At 41.7% G+C, this 17,374-nt stretch overlaps 1 protein-coding gene across 1 annotated transcript in view; it reads right to left on the bottom strand.

Moving 5' to 3' along the window:
• Positions 1 to 2,338: 2,338 nt before the first annotated feature.
• The window catches only part of LOC142494728 (uncharacterized), an 89,743-nt gene continuing 74,707 nt past the window's right edge, over positions 2,339 to 17,374 (bottom strand). The window contains exon 5 of the mRNA XM_075599162.1: positions 2,339 to 2,601. Coding sequence (XP_075455277.1) covers positions 2,473 to 2,601 — 129 coding nt within the window. The 3' untranslated portion in view covers positions 2,339 to 2,472. The remainder of the gene's footprint in view (positions 2,602 to 17,374) is intronic.

Genomic DNA, 17,374 nt, shown 5'->3' with positions numbered 1-17,374 from the left:
GCCTGATATTGATTATTTAGAGCTAATTGGTGTGATGGTGCTCATCTCAAATCAAGAGGCGGACCCGCAAGGCTGAGGTAGGGATGCAAATAAAACGATCACAACCCAGGAACAGAGTCCTGTAAGAGTAGCCGTAGTCGGTATGGAAGCAGGGGTTTAGGCTGGCAGCAGAGTTGCAAAGTGCAGGGGACAGGCAGAGGTCAGGGCAGGCGGAAGGCAGTGAGGTCGGGGTCACGGTCCGGGGTCAGCAACACAAATTCAAAACAGACAAGAGGATAAGGTGTAACTGCAAAGACCGACAGGAGCTGGAAACACACAGACCTTTGCTCGGTGACTCCCTATGGTAACTGCAGCCACAGAGAGCAGAAAGGACAGGAGAGACAGAAAACCTGGATCGCAGTGAAAAACCCGGCACGGATCGAGAAGAATCCTTACAATTGGGAACTTTTAAATATTTAGGGCAACAGCATTGACCCTAATCCTGACCTAAAACCTATACCAGTCACTGCAAATGGTTGTCAATTATTTTAGAATAGTAACTGACCCCCTGCATGTAGAGTGGGATTTTTGGATCATTTGTTTTGGGGGCACGCCTGCTGATTTCAGAAGGGGTTACACAAGCAGAAACTTCCTTTATAAATTGACACAAAGCAGAGCACAGACATAGGGTTATCCTTGTTGCAGCCTATAAGATCCTTCCTGCGACCTCATAATCAAGAGCACTTCCTGAGTCCCACTCAAAGAAAATAGGCTGAGCTGCCAATATAAAATAGCCCCTTTCTGCACAGTTGCTACCAATTAGTGATGACAGTTTAAACAGAGATGCTCGTGAGCAGGCCTAATGGTGTCCAAACCACGTAACTGCCCTGGAGGTCACATGTCTGAGGCGAGAATCCTAGCACACGGATTGTACAGCTCCCTGCTCATGAGCGACAGAGGTGTGTGCGAGTGTGTGCGATCTCTTCACAAAAGAGAAGAGAAATAAAGATGCTGCTAGAAGATTTCATTGCTGTTACACAGGGAACACTATGGATGGGAAGAGGAAGATAAACAATATAAAGAAAAGACACAGACTAAGTGAGAGAAGAAGAGAGAGCGAAAGAACAAAAAAAAAAAAAAAGTGCCTAGACTGAATATAATTTGGTATCTGCCATTATGAAAATAAAATGCAAGTACATCTAATTAAAAAGAAAATAGACAAAATGGCACAGCAATCAGCAGGGCTTTATAATACCAGCTGGTCAAGCTCAAAAACCATCACAGGCTGGTACCACATAAAAGGGACAGATGTAGAAAGCTGTGTAAACCATCACTGTAAATAAGCAGCTCCCTAAGAAGACAAAAACAGGGAAACAGCATTATCTTACCCATCTCAGAAGGGACAGGGTAATTGTAAATACGCAGGGTAAAAGCATTGTGTTATGTATCAGCTCTGCAAAGTAGTAAATGCCTATACAGTGGCAAAAAGGATTCGTGAACCCCAAAATCTGTCCCATGTAGATCCTGCAAGACTCCTTGATGATTCCCACTGAACCTCTCAGCTACTCACCATATGTTGGTAATTGCTGTGAAACTCACCTTTCATTATGTTAAGATACATAAGCAAGCAGCACACAGATATTCATCATATAGAAAGGTCTTAAACTATGGTCCACATACAGGCACCTGCAAGGACGGTCCGCAGACAGGTCAGCAGGTCTAAAGGATCATGCCAAATGGAAAAAGATTTAGGCTGCAGTGCCACAAGTGTCCACCGGGCAGTAAGTGGAAAAGACTATGACCTCTATAAGCCTTTGCCAAAAGGACACTCCCACTTCCTGGGCTGATACCATTTAAACCCAGGAATGAGACCTATTCAGTCCGTTGCATCTCACCTAGATGCATGTTACATGCTCCTGTCTCGTCTCCTGTTTTCTGCAGCCAAGTTACTCTACCTGTGCTTACTCCGTCCTTACTATGCGACTCTGTACCGTTTATGACCCCGGATTCCCTTGGATTTCCCAATTGCTTGCCCTTGGTTTTCCCAATTACTTGCCCTTGGTTACTATGTACCCTGCTGGTAAATAAACCTATATATTATTGTACTCCTCGGATTCCCAGAGTACCAAACACTGGAGAACTCTCAGCATAGAAGGAGTTAAATGTCTTAGCCTAAACAGGATATCAACCATTAGACATTTCTTGCTTAATTTTGGACATTTTAAGATGTCACCTATCACAGCTGATGACACCAAACGCGTTTGTGGAATATGTAGTTCCTCCCTGTTGTTGAATAATGTTGCTGCTGCTGCTGTTCCTCCTCGCCCCTCTAGCTGTGACATTGTCAAGCTCTGCCTTTGTTTCCCTGCCTATGACATCCCCTGACAATAAGTCCAGCAGTTTTCACATAGAATCAGTAGTAAGGACTTTGTAGCTTTGCACAGAGGGTCCTCAACATGCACATTTACTATATACCTGTGTTGTCCCTACCTCTCAATCCAAATCTCTGTGCCATTCTTTGTGATTGTCATCCTGATCGTCCTCTGTTCTGCACTCGTTTTCAAGCTGCTGCTTTAGATTGGATGGTTTCATGTCTTTCATGAATCGGAAGAGTAAAGACAGCTGGGGTGAGAAGACAAACACAAAGTGTTATTTAGATACATCAGTTTTGTCATTAAAATTACACTGGGAAAGTCATTTTAAACTTGGATTTCTTAAAATAATGTGTTAAAGTTCTCTGCAGCTACAGTATTTTGTTTCATTTGCATCTAAAAGTGATTTCTGGAGTGTATGCAAATGAAAAGAAGAAAAGCACAGACCTTTTTAAGTAAGATTGAAAGATATATGTATTGGGCCACAAGCCCCTTATTCTTACTTACAGGTAAGGAAATTGAAGTGCAGCGTCCCTTCGGGCTTCAGGAATCCTATAGGGTTTAAGATTAACCTTTTTCCCTGGTTCTGTTATTATGTCATGTTTAATGACATTAGTTTTCCCTGGGGTCACATAGAAAACATCCTTATTTCTCCTGACAAAATCCCTGACTTCTTGTTTCTGATGTACAGGCAGAGTGTCTGGTATGTTTATCTCAGGATCAGTGGTGGGAAGTTCTAAGGGCTTTAAAGCAACCAGGACTTCATTATCCTTCCAAGGTTTTAACAAGTTTATATGATACAATTGCTTAGGTTTTCTTCTTCCTGGCTGCCTTACTTTGTAACAGGTTCGACGAGGGAGAGATGAAGCACTACTGGAAAAAATAATTGCTAGAGAGTGTGTCCCCAATAAAAAGGTTTCAATGGATCAAAGCATGGTATACAAAATGAGCCCTCAGGCCCCCACCAACGCGTTTCGAGCTTCCGCTCTTTCTCAAGGATGCACCTTGAGAAAGAGCGGAAGCTCGAAACGCGTTGGTGGGGGCCTGAGGGCTCGTTTTGTATACCATGCTTTTATCCATTAAACCGTTAGTGAAGTACCCCGCTACAGCTGAATAAGGTAAGTGTGTATGGGATAAGGTGCTAATGGGTAACGTAGTAGGTAAATATAGAAAGGACAAGAACCCACTGAAAGCACTCAATATCCCCTAAATGTGTAGTGATAAATATATTAAAAATAATCTTTAATGCTTTGCTGATTAAAATAATGGGTGTTAAAATACATCAATTGACACACATATATATAAACCCTACTGATGAGTATATAGGATACTCCGGGTTGGTAAAGTTAGGGAGACGTATGAGGTTTATTAGATCAAAACGTTCCCAGGGTTCTGATATGCAGTATTCCCTTATGGTGGTAATTTGGTATACACTGGTGTAGGGGGAAAGCTAACTGATAGCCTGTCCTGATTGTCAGACAGGTATAAAGGTAATAACGTGAGAAGATGTAATTTTACTCAATGGTGGTATGCAGATAAATGAATCGGCGCAGTATATCTGGTATGTCCTCACTATGCGTGGGGTAATGGGTCCTTAATCACCTGACAACAGCTAAATTGCTCCAAAAGTACAAGAGCTAGCTGAAATACACAGTGAAATTACAGCGGTGTATAGATTCCTATCGACAGTGTGGTGGTCTGTATGCCTGTGCGCACATTTATGAATGCGCTTCCACTGTCTTAGAATACTATTACCACCGAGACCTCTGTATAGTGTGGTTCACCTATCTTTTTAGTCAAAGATAGGTGCAAGGTGAGTGTATGATGAGGTTTGCAAAGTGAATATTCTGCCAATATGCAGAGATGTATACACAGAGTACTGCTGGCTGACTGAACAGTTAGATGATTAGCCCAATGATGGCTTGGTCAGTCCCATAAACTGCATAAAATACTCACATTAATTACCTAGATTGAAGCTGTAAACTCCATACATACAGAGAGCTCCTGTCACTAATTGACATCTGCACTGGAGCTAATCTACTCCTAGGAACGGTGTGGCTGTTGGTATGCCTATGCACATATTAATGAATGTGCTACCACCGTTAGGAGTCTATGATTGCTGATGTCACAGTGATACAATATAAATTCAGATAGCTCCCCCCTCACCAGTACTTCCCGAGTCACCACTTAGACTCCTGCCCACTTAGAAGGGAACAGCACGCGAGCCGTCTGGCAGCTGTATACTGTGATACATGAGATGCTGCCACGTGAATGCTGACGGCGCGCGTGCACGTGACGGGTGCCGACGCGTGCGTTTCGCGATTGGAAACGCTTTCTCAAGGCTTAGTTAGTGTGAGGGGGAAGTCCCATGGGTCATAGTGCTAGTTATATATGTATTAGTGTGTTTCTATTGGCTAGGGGCTTCATCATGGAGGTGTGTCTATGCAGTGCTGTAGCTGGAAGCACTAATACAGCACTTCTATGATAAACACAGACTATCCTCCTATACACATGTTGATATATATATATATATATACACCTATGCTGCTGAACTGTTATGTATATGGTAAACAGCTTTGCTGCACTTATTCACTGCTTCCAGTGTTAATACATCTGGTAGTCAGTGGTGTGTACACATAATACTGAGTTGGTGGAAATATTAACCCCTAAGGAGACTTCTGATGATGAACAGAGGTCTCTTAATCAACTCAGATGAAGCATTAGAATACATTTAACCAGGAATTAGCATAATCATCTTCTGTATAATTTATGCAGAATTAAGATGTAGATGAATGCATACCTAACCCGGTATAGGGATAATATGTCAGAGTTATTAATAACTGGCAGGTAACATAGATGTGTTGTCACATAATGTGTTAAATATGTCATGTTGTCAAAGTAGCAATCTAATTCGCTTAGTGCCCCTTATTGAGTGGCTGAGACCGAGTAAATGAACACTGTGGATTCACTCTGTGTGACATTATGTGGTGACTAGGTGACTCAGGTCTGTATGTTGCATGAGGTCAGTAACAGATGAGTGTGTATGTACAAAGATGGATTATATACCTGTGTGTTGTTTGGCTTCAGACACCCAAAGGAATGCACCCATAACTCAGATGCAAACATGTTATAGCATAGTGGCACGGTAACCAGGTTCTTAAATGAACGGGGTAAACACAAACCCCTCGTTCAAGCCTTTGGGTGTTAGTGTCTTTAGTGTGTATATCCATCTTGCCTCTTTTTGTAGCAGAACTGAGTCCCAGTCACCGTGGCGTCGGTCCATTGAAAATTGGTCCATGCCAATAAATTTGACATGTGTGTGAGAATCTTGATGAACAGAGTTGATATGTCTTGCTAAGGGCTTATCAGACTTGTTGCGAATGGAACCAATATGTTCCAAGACCCTTACCTTGAATGGGCGACGGGTCTTGCCAACATATACTTTGCCACAGTCACAGATAGCTTGGTATATAACACCTGTGGTGTGGCAATTAATGAACTTCCTTATGTTGAACGTCTGTGTCCCATTCCAATTGCAAAAAGTGCTGGTTTGTAGTATATGCTCGCATGCCTTGCATTTACCGCATCTAAATGATCCCTGTGGTTTGGGAGGTATCCATGTTCTTTTTACCTCTTCATTGAAGTGGCTGTGGACCAATAGAACATTTAAATTTCTGGCCCTTCTGCTGACTAATGATGGATAGTCCTTTAAAAATTCACCGATGGTGTTATCTGCTCTCAAGATATGCCAATGTTTGTTGATTATATCCCTTGCGAGTTTCCACTGGTTATTAAATGAACCAATGAATCTGACTGTCTTGTCATCTTTGCTAATGATCTTGTCCTGTAACAATAAGTTACGTGGGGTGTACTTAGCCCTCTTGTATGCCAACTTGACTATTCGTTTACTATAGCCACGTTCGTAGAACCTTTCAGCCATCAAACCTGCCTGTTCCTCAAAATCAGTATGATTACTGCAGTTGCGTTTCAATCTTAGAAACAGTCCAACTGGGATGCAATTAATGAGGGATCTGGGATGGTGGCTACTGGCCGTAAGAAGGCTGTTTGTTGCTGTGGCCTTACGATGAATGGTAGTGGCAATAGTGTTGTCAGTATCTCGAGAAATACACACATCTAGGAACGTAACTTTGTTATAGTCATATTCTAAGGTCAGAAAAAGATTAAGTTCGTTCCTATTAAGAATATCCACGAACTCCAGAAGTTCAGCAATGGTGCCATTCCATAGCATCATCACATCATCGATATAGCGAACCCATACATCAATGTGTGATGTGTACGGTTCCATAGCTTCTGAAAAGACCAGCGTAGTTTCCCACCACCCTAAATATAGGTTGGCGTATGATGGGGCACATTTAGTACCCATGGCCGTACCTTGAATCTGATGGTAATAGGTGTTTGCAAACAAGAAGTAATTGTGTGTCAGTACAAACTCAATCATATCGGCCATGAATACATGGTGTGCTTTGTAAAGCGTACCCCTAGTGTTGAGGAAATACAGAGCTGCCTTTATGCCAGCATCATGTTTGATGCTGGTATAAAGTCCCTCGACATCCATAGTGACAAAGATGGTTTTGTCGGTTACAGTGATACCATCAAGTCTTTTCAGCACATCCTTGGTATCTCTGAGGTAGGATGGCAAGGATTGTACAAATGGTCGAAGGATGCAGTCAATGTATGAGCTTGTTTTTTCGGTTAAGCTCCCAATCCCCGAGACAATTGGCCTACCTGGTGGGGGTCTCTTAAGTTTATGTAACTTGGGCAGGCTATAGAAAGTGGCTGTTTTTGGAAACTTGACCAGCATATAGTCATGTTCTTTTTGACTAATAAGTTTGTTATGTAGGCCTTTATGCAAGATTTTCATCAATTCTGTTTGATACTTAGATGTTGGGTCAGTATCTAAGACCTCATAACAGGCTATATCTGAAAGGAGTCTGATATTCTCCTTCTTATAGTCAATAGTGTCCAAAACAACCAAGTTCCCACCCTTGTCTGCTGGTTTTATAGTAATACCTTTATTTTCTGTGAGTTCTTTCAGTGCTTTTTTCTCTGGTCTTGTCAAATTGTCGTGAGTACAGCAATGAGTTAACAGTTCAAGGTCATTTGTTACTAGGTCAACAAACACATCTATGTTGGCATAGGTGTCACCAAATGGAAGAAACCTAGAATTAGGTTTCAGATTAGTAAATGGACCTTCCCCTATTGCTCTAACTGAGTCCTCCTCCAATGCTAGCAGAGTGTTATAGGCCTCCATGTCCTCGCTTTCAAGGTCAGGGATGTTAAGTGTGTACGCTTGTCTGTTTGCCCTAAGTTTGAAAAACTTTTTCAGCTTGAGTTTGCGGGCAAACAGATTTAGGTCTTTAACCCATTCAAATGTATTAATGTCCGTTGATGGTGAAAAAGACAGCCCTTTGCTAAGCAATGTTATGTGTGACTCGTTTAAGGGGAAGGTTGATAAATTGGTAACAGATGAAAGCTTATCCCTTAGTACCGCTGCTGTTTTTTCCCCCTCTTTGCTCCCCGATATGCTTGTCCCCCTCTTGACCTGAGGTCCCAGACCTTTCTCCCATCTTGTTTTTGCCTTTCTTTTGGGGTTGTAAGATTCTGCCCCGAAAAAGGAACCTGGGGAGGTAGGGTATTTAATGCAACAGTGGGGGGTGGGGGATGAGGGAAATCTCTTTCCTCATCCTCAGAGGGTTCCCAATCGGTAGACGAATCCTGGTACTGGGGTACATTATTAGGTTTGGGGACGGCCCTCTTTTTTTGGGGGGCAAATTTATAGCGGTAAATTTTATTTACTTCAAAGTCTTTAGCGTCTCTGTTATATTTAATCCTTTTTCTTTCTTTGATCTCACTGGAAAATTTCTCAATGTTAGTCTGGAGTTTTAATTCCAGTTCAGTGAACCTGGTATTTGTTTGCCATGTGTCGACTTCTTTAAGCCTCTCATCAATTTGTATATTAATCTCTTTTAATCTGTTTTTTTGTCTACTAACAGTTGCATCAGCATTTTGGAACATTGTCCCAGCACTAATTCCCATGAGCGGTCAAAGTTTTCATCCGCAATGTGGTGTGCGGGTGCTAGGTCAACTCTTAGGCCTCTTGGTATTAATTCTGCGCTTAAGTATCGCTCAAGGCTATAGACCTCCCACCATGTTTTTATGCGTTGTTTATGCAATTTGTCCCATTCATACAAATATTTAGAAATGTCTGGTGCTGTGTTAGTTTCGTCGGACACATACTCAGGGGCAAACAAATTATCAGCTTCCTGCTGCCACAATTGAAAATCAGGGCGACTAGAAAGGAAACCTGCCATAATATGTGCGAGCTGGGGAGAATGAGGTCAAAGAAAACCTCGTTAGACTATTAGACCGTTAGTGAAGTACCCCGCTACAGCTGAATAAGGTAAGTGTGTATGGGATAAGGTGCTTTCTAGTCGCCCTGATTTTCAATTGTGGCAGCAGGAAGCTGATAATTTGTTTGCCCCTGAGTATGTGTCCGACGAAACTAACATAGCACCAGACATTTCTAAATATTTGTATTTTCGGGAGGGTGTAAAACAGTGGGCATTTGGAATGTTCCCAAGCATGCAAGATTTTCATCCTTCAGCTTGTTGTAGTCGCTGGCTTGTGCTGGTTCTAGGTCATAGTAGGCCTTTTGAGGTTCTCCACTCAGGAACGATGCCAGTATGCTTGCCCACTCAGCTGCCGACCGTCCCTCTCATTCTGCTGTGCGCTCAAATGCCAGAAGGTACGCCTCAACATCATCTGTTGCAGTAATTTTTGAAGGCAATGACTGGCCTGAATTGCCCTGGGTCCTTGGTATCTCCCATCAAGATCCTCGCTCAGCCTCTCAGACATAGCCTGGATCTCCTGTCGCAGCTCACGGATGTCACTTTGCTGTTCCTCACGGGTCACTCTGAGAGCCTCAGCGTGTATCTTGCTGGTCTCTTGCTGTGCAGCGGTAGCCTGCTGTTGAACAGCGTTGGTTTCTTGTTGTGCAGCGATAGCCTGCTGATGTATCTGCTGTTGTGCAGCGATAGCCTGCTGTTGGGTAGCGTTTGTCTGCTGCTGTGTGGATGCAGTCTGGAGCAATGCATTCACAATTTCCTCCATGGTGAGTTTGAAGTAGTTTATACCCATAGAAATATAATGTGGGCGCCTGCATTATCCACCAAATGTGACAAAATACCCTTTTTGTTTGAAGGGTTCTTGTCTGGGAACCTTAAAACCCACTTAAAACCCACTGTCTTTTACCGTAAAGCACAGCCACAGAACCATCCAGCTCTGGTTTAAGCAGACAAAATCAAGACAAAGAAAAGAATCAAAATAAATCCTAGCTCTATCTAAGCATTAACTAGAAAGCAATTCTCTAGCTATCTTTGGGTGGCTTTTCCACTTACCAAACAATGTAACAGATATCATAAACCAAACCTGTTGCAAGCCAGTGCCTGTCCGTAGCATCCAGCTCTCTTAGCTGGAATAAGTGGAGAGGGGAGAACCTTTCTTATACTCTATTAATTAAGGCCAGGTGATTTGCACCTGGCTTCATTTGCAAAACCTTCCTACGGCCTTTAACCCTTAGTAGGGATGGGTATAATTGGCAAAGGCAGGGCTTATGTATCTCCCATCCACAACTTCACCACCTTTCCTCTCACAAAAAAAATAAATATATATATATATATATATATATATATATATATGTGTTCAGTAGACACACCAGTAACAACGCATTGGCATGTAATGGCAAGTGCATGCATCCTAACATGCAAATATAAATATACTTTACCCAAACAGTAAAGAGAAAGTAGGAGCAGTACATATACAGCATCATTACACCACCCTAATAAAGGTCCCGATATAGGGACCAAAACTTTGGAATGTTGTTTCTCTGTCAGTACACTTTTTTGCTTACTTACCTGCAATGTGCTGCATCTTATTACTCTGGTTTGAGTAAAGTATACGGTTACTAAGGCTGATATATACATATTGAATAAGCAAATAATATATTTTGTCTCCATATATAAAGTGTATTGTTATAGATCATATATTGCGGAATAGATGGTTAAAGGTATGTGTCATAGGGCTTCATGCAGTAAGCGTTGATAAGGATTTTTTCGGCATTTTATAGCCAAAATTGGGTTTGAGATTCAGTAAGCGCCGATAAGTGCTTGATTTCGGCAGGTTTCGTAGCCGATAATTTTGTTATGGCCAGTCGGCTGCCGATAAGCCTGTTTTCGCCACTGATCGCCACTTTTTTAAATCGGCTGGATTCAAGTACCAAAATCAGCTTATCGGGGCTGATCGGCACTACGAAATTGAGATGTTATGGCCAATTTCTCCCGCCAACTAAAGTTGGCAGGTTGGAGGGGAGAACGATCGCTAAGGCTGCCGGAACGGCACTTAGAAAAAAAAACTCTTCTGTACATCAATGGAGTCAATGGAGCGGGGACGTATAACAGTATAGTACTGTTTACGTTTCATTGCTCACAATACAAACGTCATTTGCATTACAGTGTGGGGGGCATTCCCTGCATTGTGTCACAGCTGACGTGTATTATTTGCATAACATTGTACTTTTACATGTTTTCATCATTTGCGTGTCACATTACTCATCATGTGATGATGTGTCAAGGGAAAATACTATACTTAACTCTTAAAGGAGAACCTCACATCATATCACACATTTTACTGAACTGAGCGACAATTATTTACATGATGTTACACATGTCACACATACACCGTATATTCATGTTCCTTTACATTACACAATGCTTGTAATGTGTGACGCATCTTTAAACGTTCATGTACATCTTTCTTCTCATGTTTACATCTAGTTTGGGTCCTCCATATTTTCATGACGTCACTTATTGGACACTCAATCACATTGCATGTTTACATTGTAACCGTTGCATTACAAGCACTTCAACCTAACTTCTACACACATGTACAGTAATTAATCATTGTGACACCTTGAAAACTCATTCTATAGCAACTATCCTCATTACAGAAATGCATGCATATGCACACGACAATTCATTGTTGTCAACATGTGACAATAACATGGCTAATTACACATGTTACAGCAAACTTTTCCCACGTCAATCTCAGCCTTTTTGTCTAATTACATGACTGACTGTTGCGTTCAGACGTGTTACATGCATTGCACATTAAACTATTTATTTTCAAGCAATGTTTGTACAAAGCTTCACGTGACATCATTGGCAAATATCATCATTCCCTGCAGAATACACACAACAAATACTTCTAACATCAACTGCACACAGCTTGGCACAGAAGTACTTTATTATGTTAATGTAACACCTTGCATTTTACTATGTCACCTGACATCATCACATACCTATTTAAAGGACGCCCATTACCTGCTCATTCACAGCTACTCATTTCAAAATGTTGCGATTGTTTAGGAGACGGAGGAACATTCTTTTCTATGACATGCTTGATGATCAAGAGAATGATATAGGGCAAGGGAGGGACAGACCGAGGGACAGGCACGCGGATACGACAGGGACAGGGAGAGGGACAGGCCGAGGGAGAGGTAGAGGGACAGGAGATCAGAGGAGAAGACAGAGGAGACAAGTTGTGCCTCGTCCGCGTGTGTACAGGGAGAGAACCCTGTTAGATGGGATGAGTGAGGAGAAGATAGTAAGTCGCTATCGTTTGAGTTCAGCAGCAATCTTATCTCTTTATGAAGAGATAAGGGGAGATTTAGATTTTTTGACAGCAGAGGTCGTGCAGTCCCTGGGCTTGTTAAAATGCTGTGCTCATTACATTATCTTGCTTCCGCGTCATTCCAGACAACTGTGGGCATAGTGGGCGGGGTCTCGCAATCTACATTCTCGCGGGCCTTTACCCAGTTTCTCTATGCACTCAATAGACGCGCTAGGAATTATATTCATTTTCCTACAGAGGCAACAGAGTGGCTGGAAGTCAGGAATGCCTTTTATAATATAGCAGGGATACCATGTGTGCTGGGTGCAATCGATTGCACACATGTTGCTTTGATTGCACCTAGTCAGAGTGAGCATGTTTACCGCAATCGTAAGCACTACCATTCACTCAATGTACAGGTGGTATGTGATGCCACGATGAGGATAATGCATGTGGTACCCAAATTCCCTGGTTCCAGTCACGATTCCTCTGTCCTGAGGAAATCTTCAGTCTTCCATGCGTTCGAAGAGGGACATTTTGAACATGGTTGGCTGCTGGGTGAGTACAGATTTAGATGTTCTAACACAAAACACATTTTTCTTTAGGAATGTTGGCATTGTAGAATCTTATCACTAATGTAAGCTTATGTGTGCTCCATTCATTATAGGTGACTCAGGATACGGAATTAGGCCGTGGCTCTTGACTCCGGTGCTAAACCCTCAAACTGAAGCAGAGGAGAGGTACAATGCAGCCCATATCTCTACAAGATCTGTTATACAGAGGACATTTGGCCTACTCAAGACCAGATTTAGGTGTCTGGACAGAACTGGTGGGGCTCTTCTATACAAGCCTCAAAAAGTGTCTGATATTATCCTTGCCTGTTGCATTTTGCACAATGTTGCACTCAGGCACAATGTACAATCAGACGAGCATCCCACCCATGTAGCTGCTGAAAATGAACAAACAGCCAGTGGTGGCCAGACACGCCAGAATCTCATCAATTCATTTTTTTCTTGTAAGTAAAAACATATATGTTCCTAGTACTACTTTTATAGTTCAATTATATTATATTAACAATAATGTTTTTTTATATAACCTTCTGTTAGGACACAGATGAATATGGGTTGCACACCTTTCTTTTCTCTGCTGTGTGCACAAAGGGATGTGGCACCGGTATGTTATTGTTGCACAGGTTATATAATCCCTCTTCAATTGTACATTTGTTGTGTGTATGTGAATACAACTGGGGTAACAAAGCACTAATATTTTAGCATTGTGTTGTTCCTTATGCAAACACAATACACATAGTATGCCCATAGTCATTCATTCTTCTAGTATGCTTACATACAATGTTATTGGTGCAGTGTAACATGTACATCCATATGATGTGTACACCAGGCTGCTTTACATTTTGAATGTCATTAAATATACATGGTGTTGCACATTTAACACCAAATACACACTTTGCTGTGTTGCTTACGGTACTGAAGATGGCATGTCAATGTTTGCAATTTATATATTGTTCCATTGCATTATAGGTATATCTCCAGTATGACAGATCATGGTATGTATATTTGCTGACATCTGTCATAAGATGTGCCTACCTCAATATTCGTATAAGTATTTGAAGTAAAAACCCAACATATTGGTTTAAAGAAAAATGTAACATACATGTACTTTCTGTATCATGTACATGCATTTAGCTACTATTGAGGTTTCATGTGCATTGTATTAGAAAATGATTACTCCCATTTCATCACATTTTATGTATGTTCCCTTATAAATTCCATTAATGTAATATAGAGGTGTTTGGAGAAAGGGGATAACTGTACTTATTTGTTTACTTACGGGAGCTCATTCATCACGGATGCAATTGACTGATCATATCACTACATGCATGAATGCCTGTAATCACAACAATGCGTAGTACATCTTATATTTAGCAATGTAGGTGATTATTAATGCTAGAAATTAATAGTCAACATTAATTAAAATTTGTGACATGTGTATGTACTGCTGCGGCCGAGTTTATTCGAGCATTTGCCCGTTCTCGGCCACAGCAGTTACCTGGCACGCGCCGGAGGGTGCCGGGCGCGCGCCGAAGCAGCGGAGGAGAGGCCCGCCGATCGCGGCTTCCCCCTCTCCTCTCCGGGTCCGCCGGGTCCCCCGGAACCCCCTGCCGCCGTCCCCCACATCGCGGGACACCAGGGCTCCCTCGGGGAGCCCTGGACGCGCGTGCAGGGGGCGCAGGCACCCGATGACGCGTGACCGCGCATCGGTGACGCGCGGCACGCCGAGGGGATGCCACTTGCAAGCCGGGAAATCTCCCGGCTTGCGGAACTGGCCACACTTCAATAAAGTGTGTCGCCAGTGTATAAGTCACACGTGTGTGGATGTGACCTACATGTAACAAGTGTCAAAGTGTAAACAAAACCACAATTTTGTCCCAAATGTTACTGTAATTTTGCATTTCTAATATCCCACAATGACAATGTTGGTAATATATTTGGAATGTCATTCACGTCACTTCATCATTATCATGATGATAATTATCAAGTATTCTCAAAATATAAACGTCAATCACGTGCACATTAGCATAGGCACACTTTTTAAGACAACTGTTTGTGTCTGTATCAATTTGTGTAGGATCCATGTATAACATCGACAAATGATAATAGCAGGTTTATTATGGTAGCTTATATCATCATATTGACTGTACTATTTATTTATAGAACGTTTAATAAACACAGTAAACTATAGTTAGTTAGGTAAATGAAATATACACAGAAACGTACTTCATTACATGATGTTGATGTAATATTCAGAACATCATGCATTGTAGGGGACCACAACATCTAGCCAATAACATTATTTGCTACAGTCCCAAACCATTTTTATCAACATACCCATGTAACAAGAGATTTTTAACAAGAAATGGCTAGTTGGTTGTAAGTGTCCTTTACATTGGGAGAAGGAGTGGCTCAGTGAGTAAAGACACACACTGGCACTGAGAGTTTGAAGCAGGGGAGTCTGGTTCAATTCCCGGTGTCGGCTCCTTGTGACCTTGGGCAAGTCACTTTATCTCCCTGTGCCTCAGGCGGCAAAAAATAAATTGTAAGCTCCACGGGCCAGGGACCTGAGCCTGAAAAATGTGTCTGTAAAGCGCTGCGTACAACTAGCAGCGCTATACATGAACATGCTCATATTATTATTATTATTATTGTTACATAGTTTTGACAGTCATACGTTCCATTACACAATAGAATACACAAATGTGTTAGCAGAGTGGGAATGGTTGTTATATATAAAACACACCATGCCATAAAATGTTAGTAGTAATTAAAGAACACTCAAGAAAAATTCATGAGGCACTGTTTTGCAACATCATTATGTTAATTAAGTGCTTATGCAATATAGGCATAAGGGTATCACATTTTTAATTGTTTGTTAATAAGCGCTGCAAGCAATATAAAATTAGTTCCATATGTAGTATAGTAGTCGTTGGCTCCTCCTCACAATCATCTCATATAAAGGTAGACTCTTCTGAAATCATACATTGATCCGATTGTATCTTCCCCGACATCTCTGAAATACAGCAAACACATGATGGTCAAAGATGGCACCTTACTATATATGTATCCGTGACAACGCGTTACACAGCTCTATATGATTGTGTAGATACACACGTCAGTCACTTATATGTTAGAAGTACAAGTGTACATCATTATGTAATCTTTCATTAAATTAGTAGCAGGCATAACTATGTATATGAAGTGAACGTTGCCTGTATACTGAAAAATGTGCGCGCACATCTTAGTGTGCGCACGCACTTCACGCTTGGGTCAACTAACTGTTAGCGCATGCGCAAAACAATGCGTATGTTGTGCGTTCAATACATGTTGAAAATACCATTAACCATAAAATATTTATTTCAAATACTATGAAGGCGAAACTACATTCGTTCTAAACGAGTACATCTGTATTCTTTTTAAACAGACGTGTGTGGACAGAAAGCACGGCCGATAACACAATGCGCAAATGCAATACGTGTGACGTCATGTTAAGGCAGCGTGAAGCGCACGCAAACACTCCTCCCACTCAATTAACATTCGGCTAACAGCCAGTGTACGCCCACAAACACTGAGCCGCACGCATGACACAGTGCAGTTACCGTAACTATAACAAAACAACACAGCCAATAGGCTTTGATGCGCGCACGTCGCTTGGGGGCGGGACTTACATCCGTAATCCTTTTTAAGGACGCCTTGGCACATGACAAGGGTCCCACGTCATACGTGGTGGACCCGGTGTTTTATTTTGTAGATGTTGCATGATAACAAAACAGGTATGTGTTAGAGTTATGGTAACATGTTGCTAATATGTTTAAAGGGATAGGAAAGTACGTATATTTATTCCGTCAACAATGTGTACTACTCTTTCAGGTTCTACTATATTGTAATAGGAAACAATTTGTTTGTGATTTTGTTTGTGAGTCAACGCATAACGATTGTTATATTTACCATTCTTGTAGAATTAACACTTCGTCTGCCTGCAACTGGTCGCTCCAGAAAAGCAAGGCATTTGCATCCACGCTTGACCCAAACGCTGAATCCTGTATGACACACATCTCCTCCATGAAGCGCTCATAGGAATCGCCACAGCTTTCTTCAAACAATTGGTCCGGAGGTAGGTTCATTTCTTCGGGTACCCATTCCAATGCATTTTCAGCTGAAAGGCTTGGTACATAATCATAGTAGTTATGTTCTTGTACAATGTGGGTTTCAGGAATGGAGGGTGCAGATATTGCAGCAGGTATCGATTCACACGGAACAGTAGTAGCGGATCCATTGCTATTGGCATTAGGAATAAATATGCCATTTAGCACAATATGTGTGCCCTCTTCCACGGTGAAATGTTTTTCCTTAGCAATCTTCCAAAAACCATACCTGTCTTGTAGCTTATCCTGCACACGTTCAAAACAGTCATTAGTTGATAAAGTGAATCTTACTGAGGATTTAAAATTTCGCGCATGCCCAGGTTCTTGGTAATAAGGATACTTGGCTCTAATCAAATCATAGATTTGGCCCGTGTTGGCTTTGTGTCCCGACGCGGACAAAATCGCTTCTGCTATCATGAATTTGTAGCCTCTGTGCGGATGCATATTTTTTAATAATTCATCAGCCATTGCAGATTAACAGAAAAGATGTCTGCAGTTCTCTGTTCTTTGCTCATAAGAATGAAACGGCTCAATTGCTAACTATTTGCTGTCTTTCCTTTTCAAGGTCATAAAAAGTTTCAACTTGTACTCCTTGTTTGAAGCACCAATTGGATGTGTA

This window comes from Ascaphus truei, chromosome 5, assembly GCF_040206685.1.
Source record: "Ascaphus truei isolate aAscTru1 chromosome 5, aAscTru1.hap1, whole genome shotgun sequence".
Taxonomy (NCBI): domain Eukaryota; kingdom Metazoa; phylum Chordata; class Amphibia; order Anura; family Ascaphidae; genus Ascaphus; species Ascaphus truei.
This window is presented reverse-complemented; position numbering and strand designations above follow the sequence as displayed.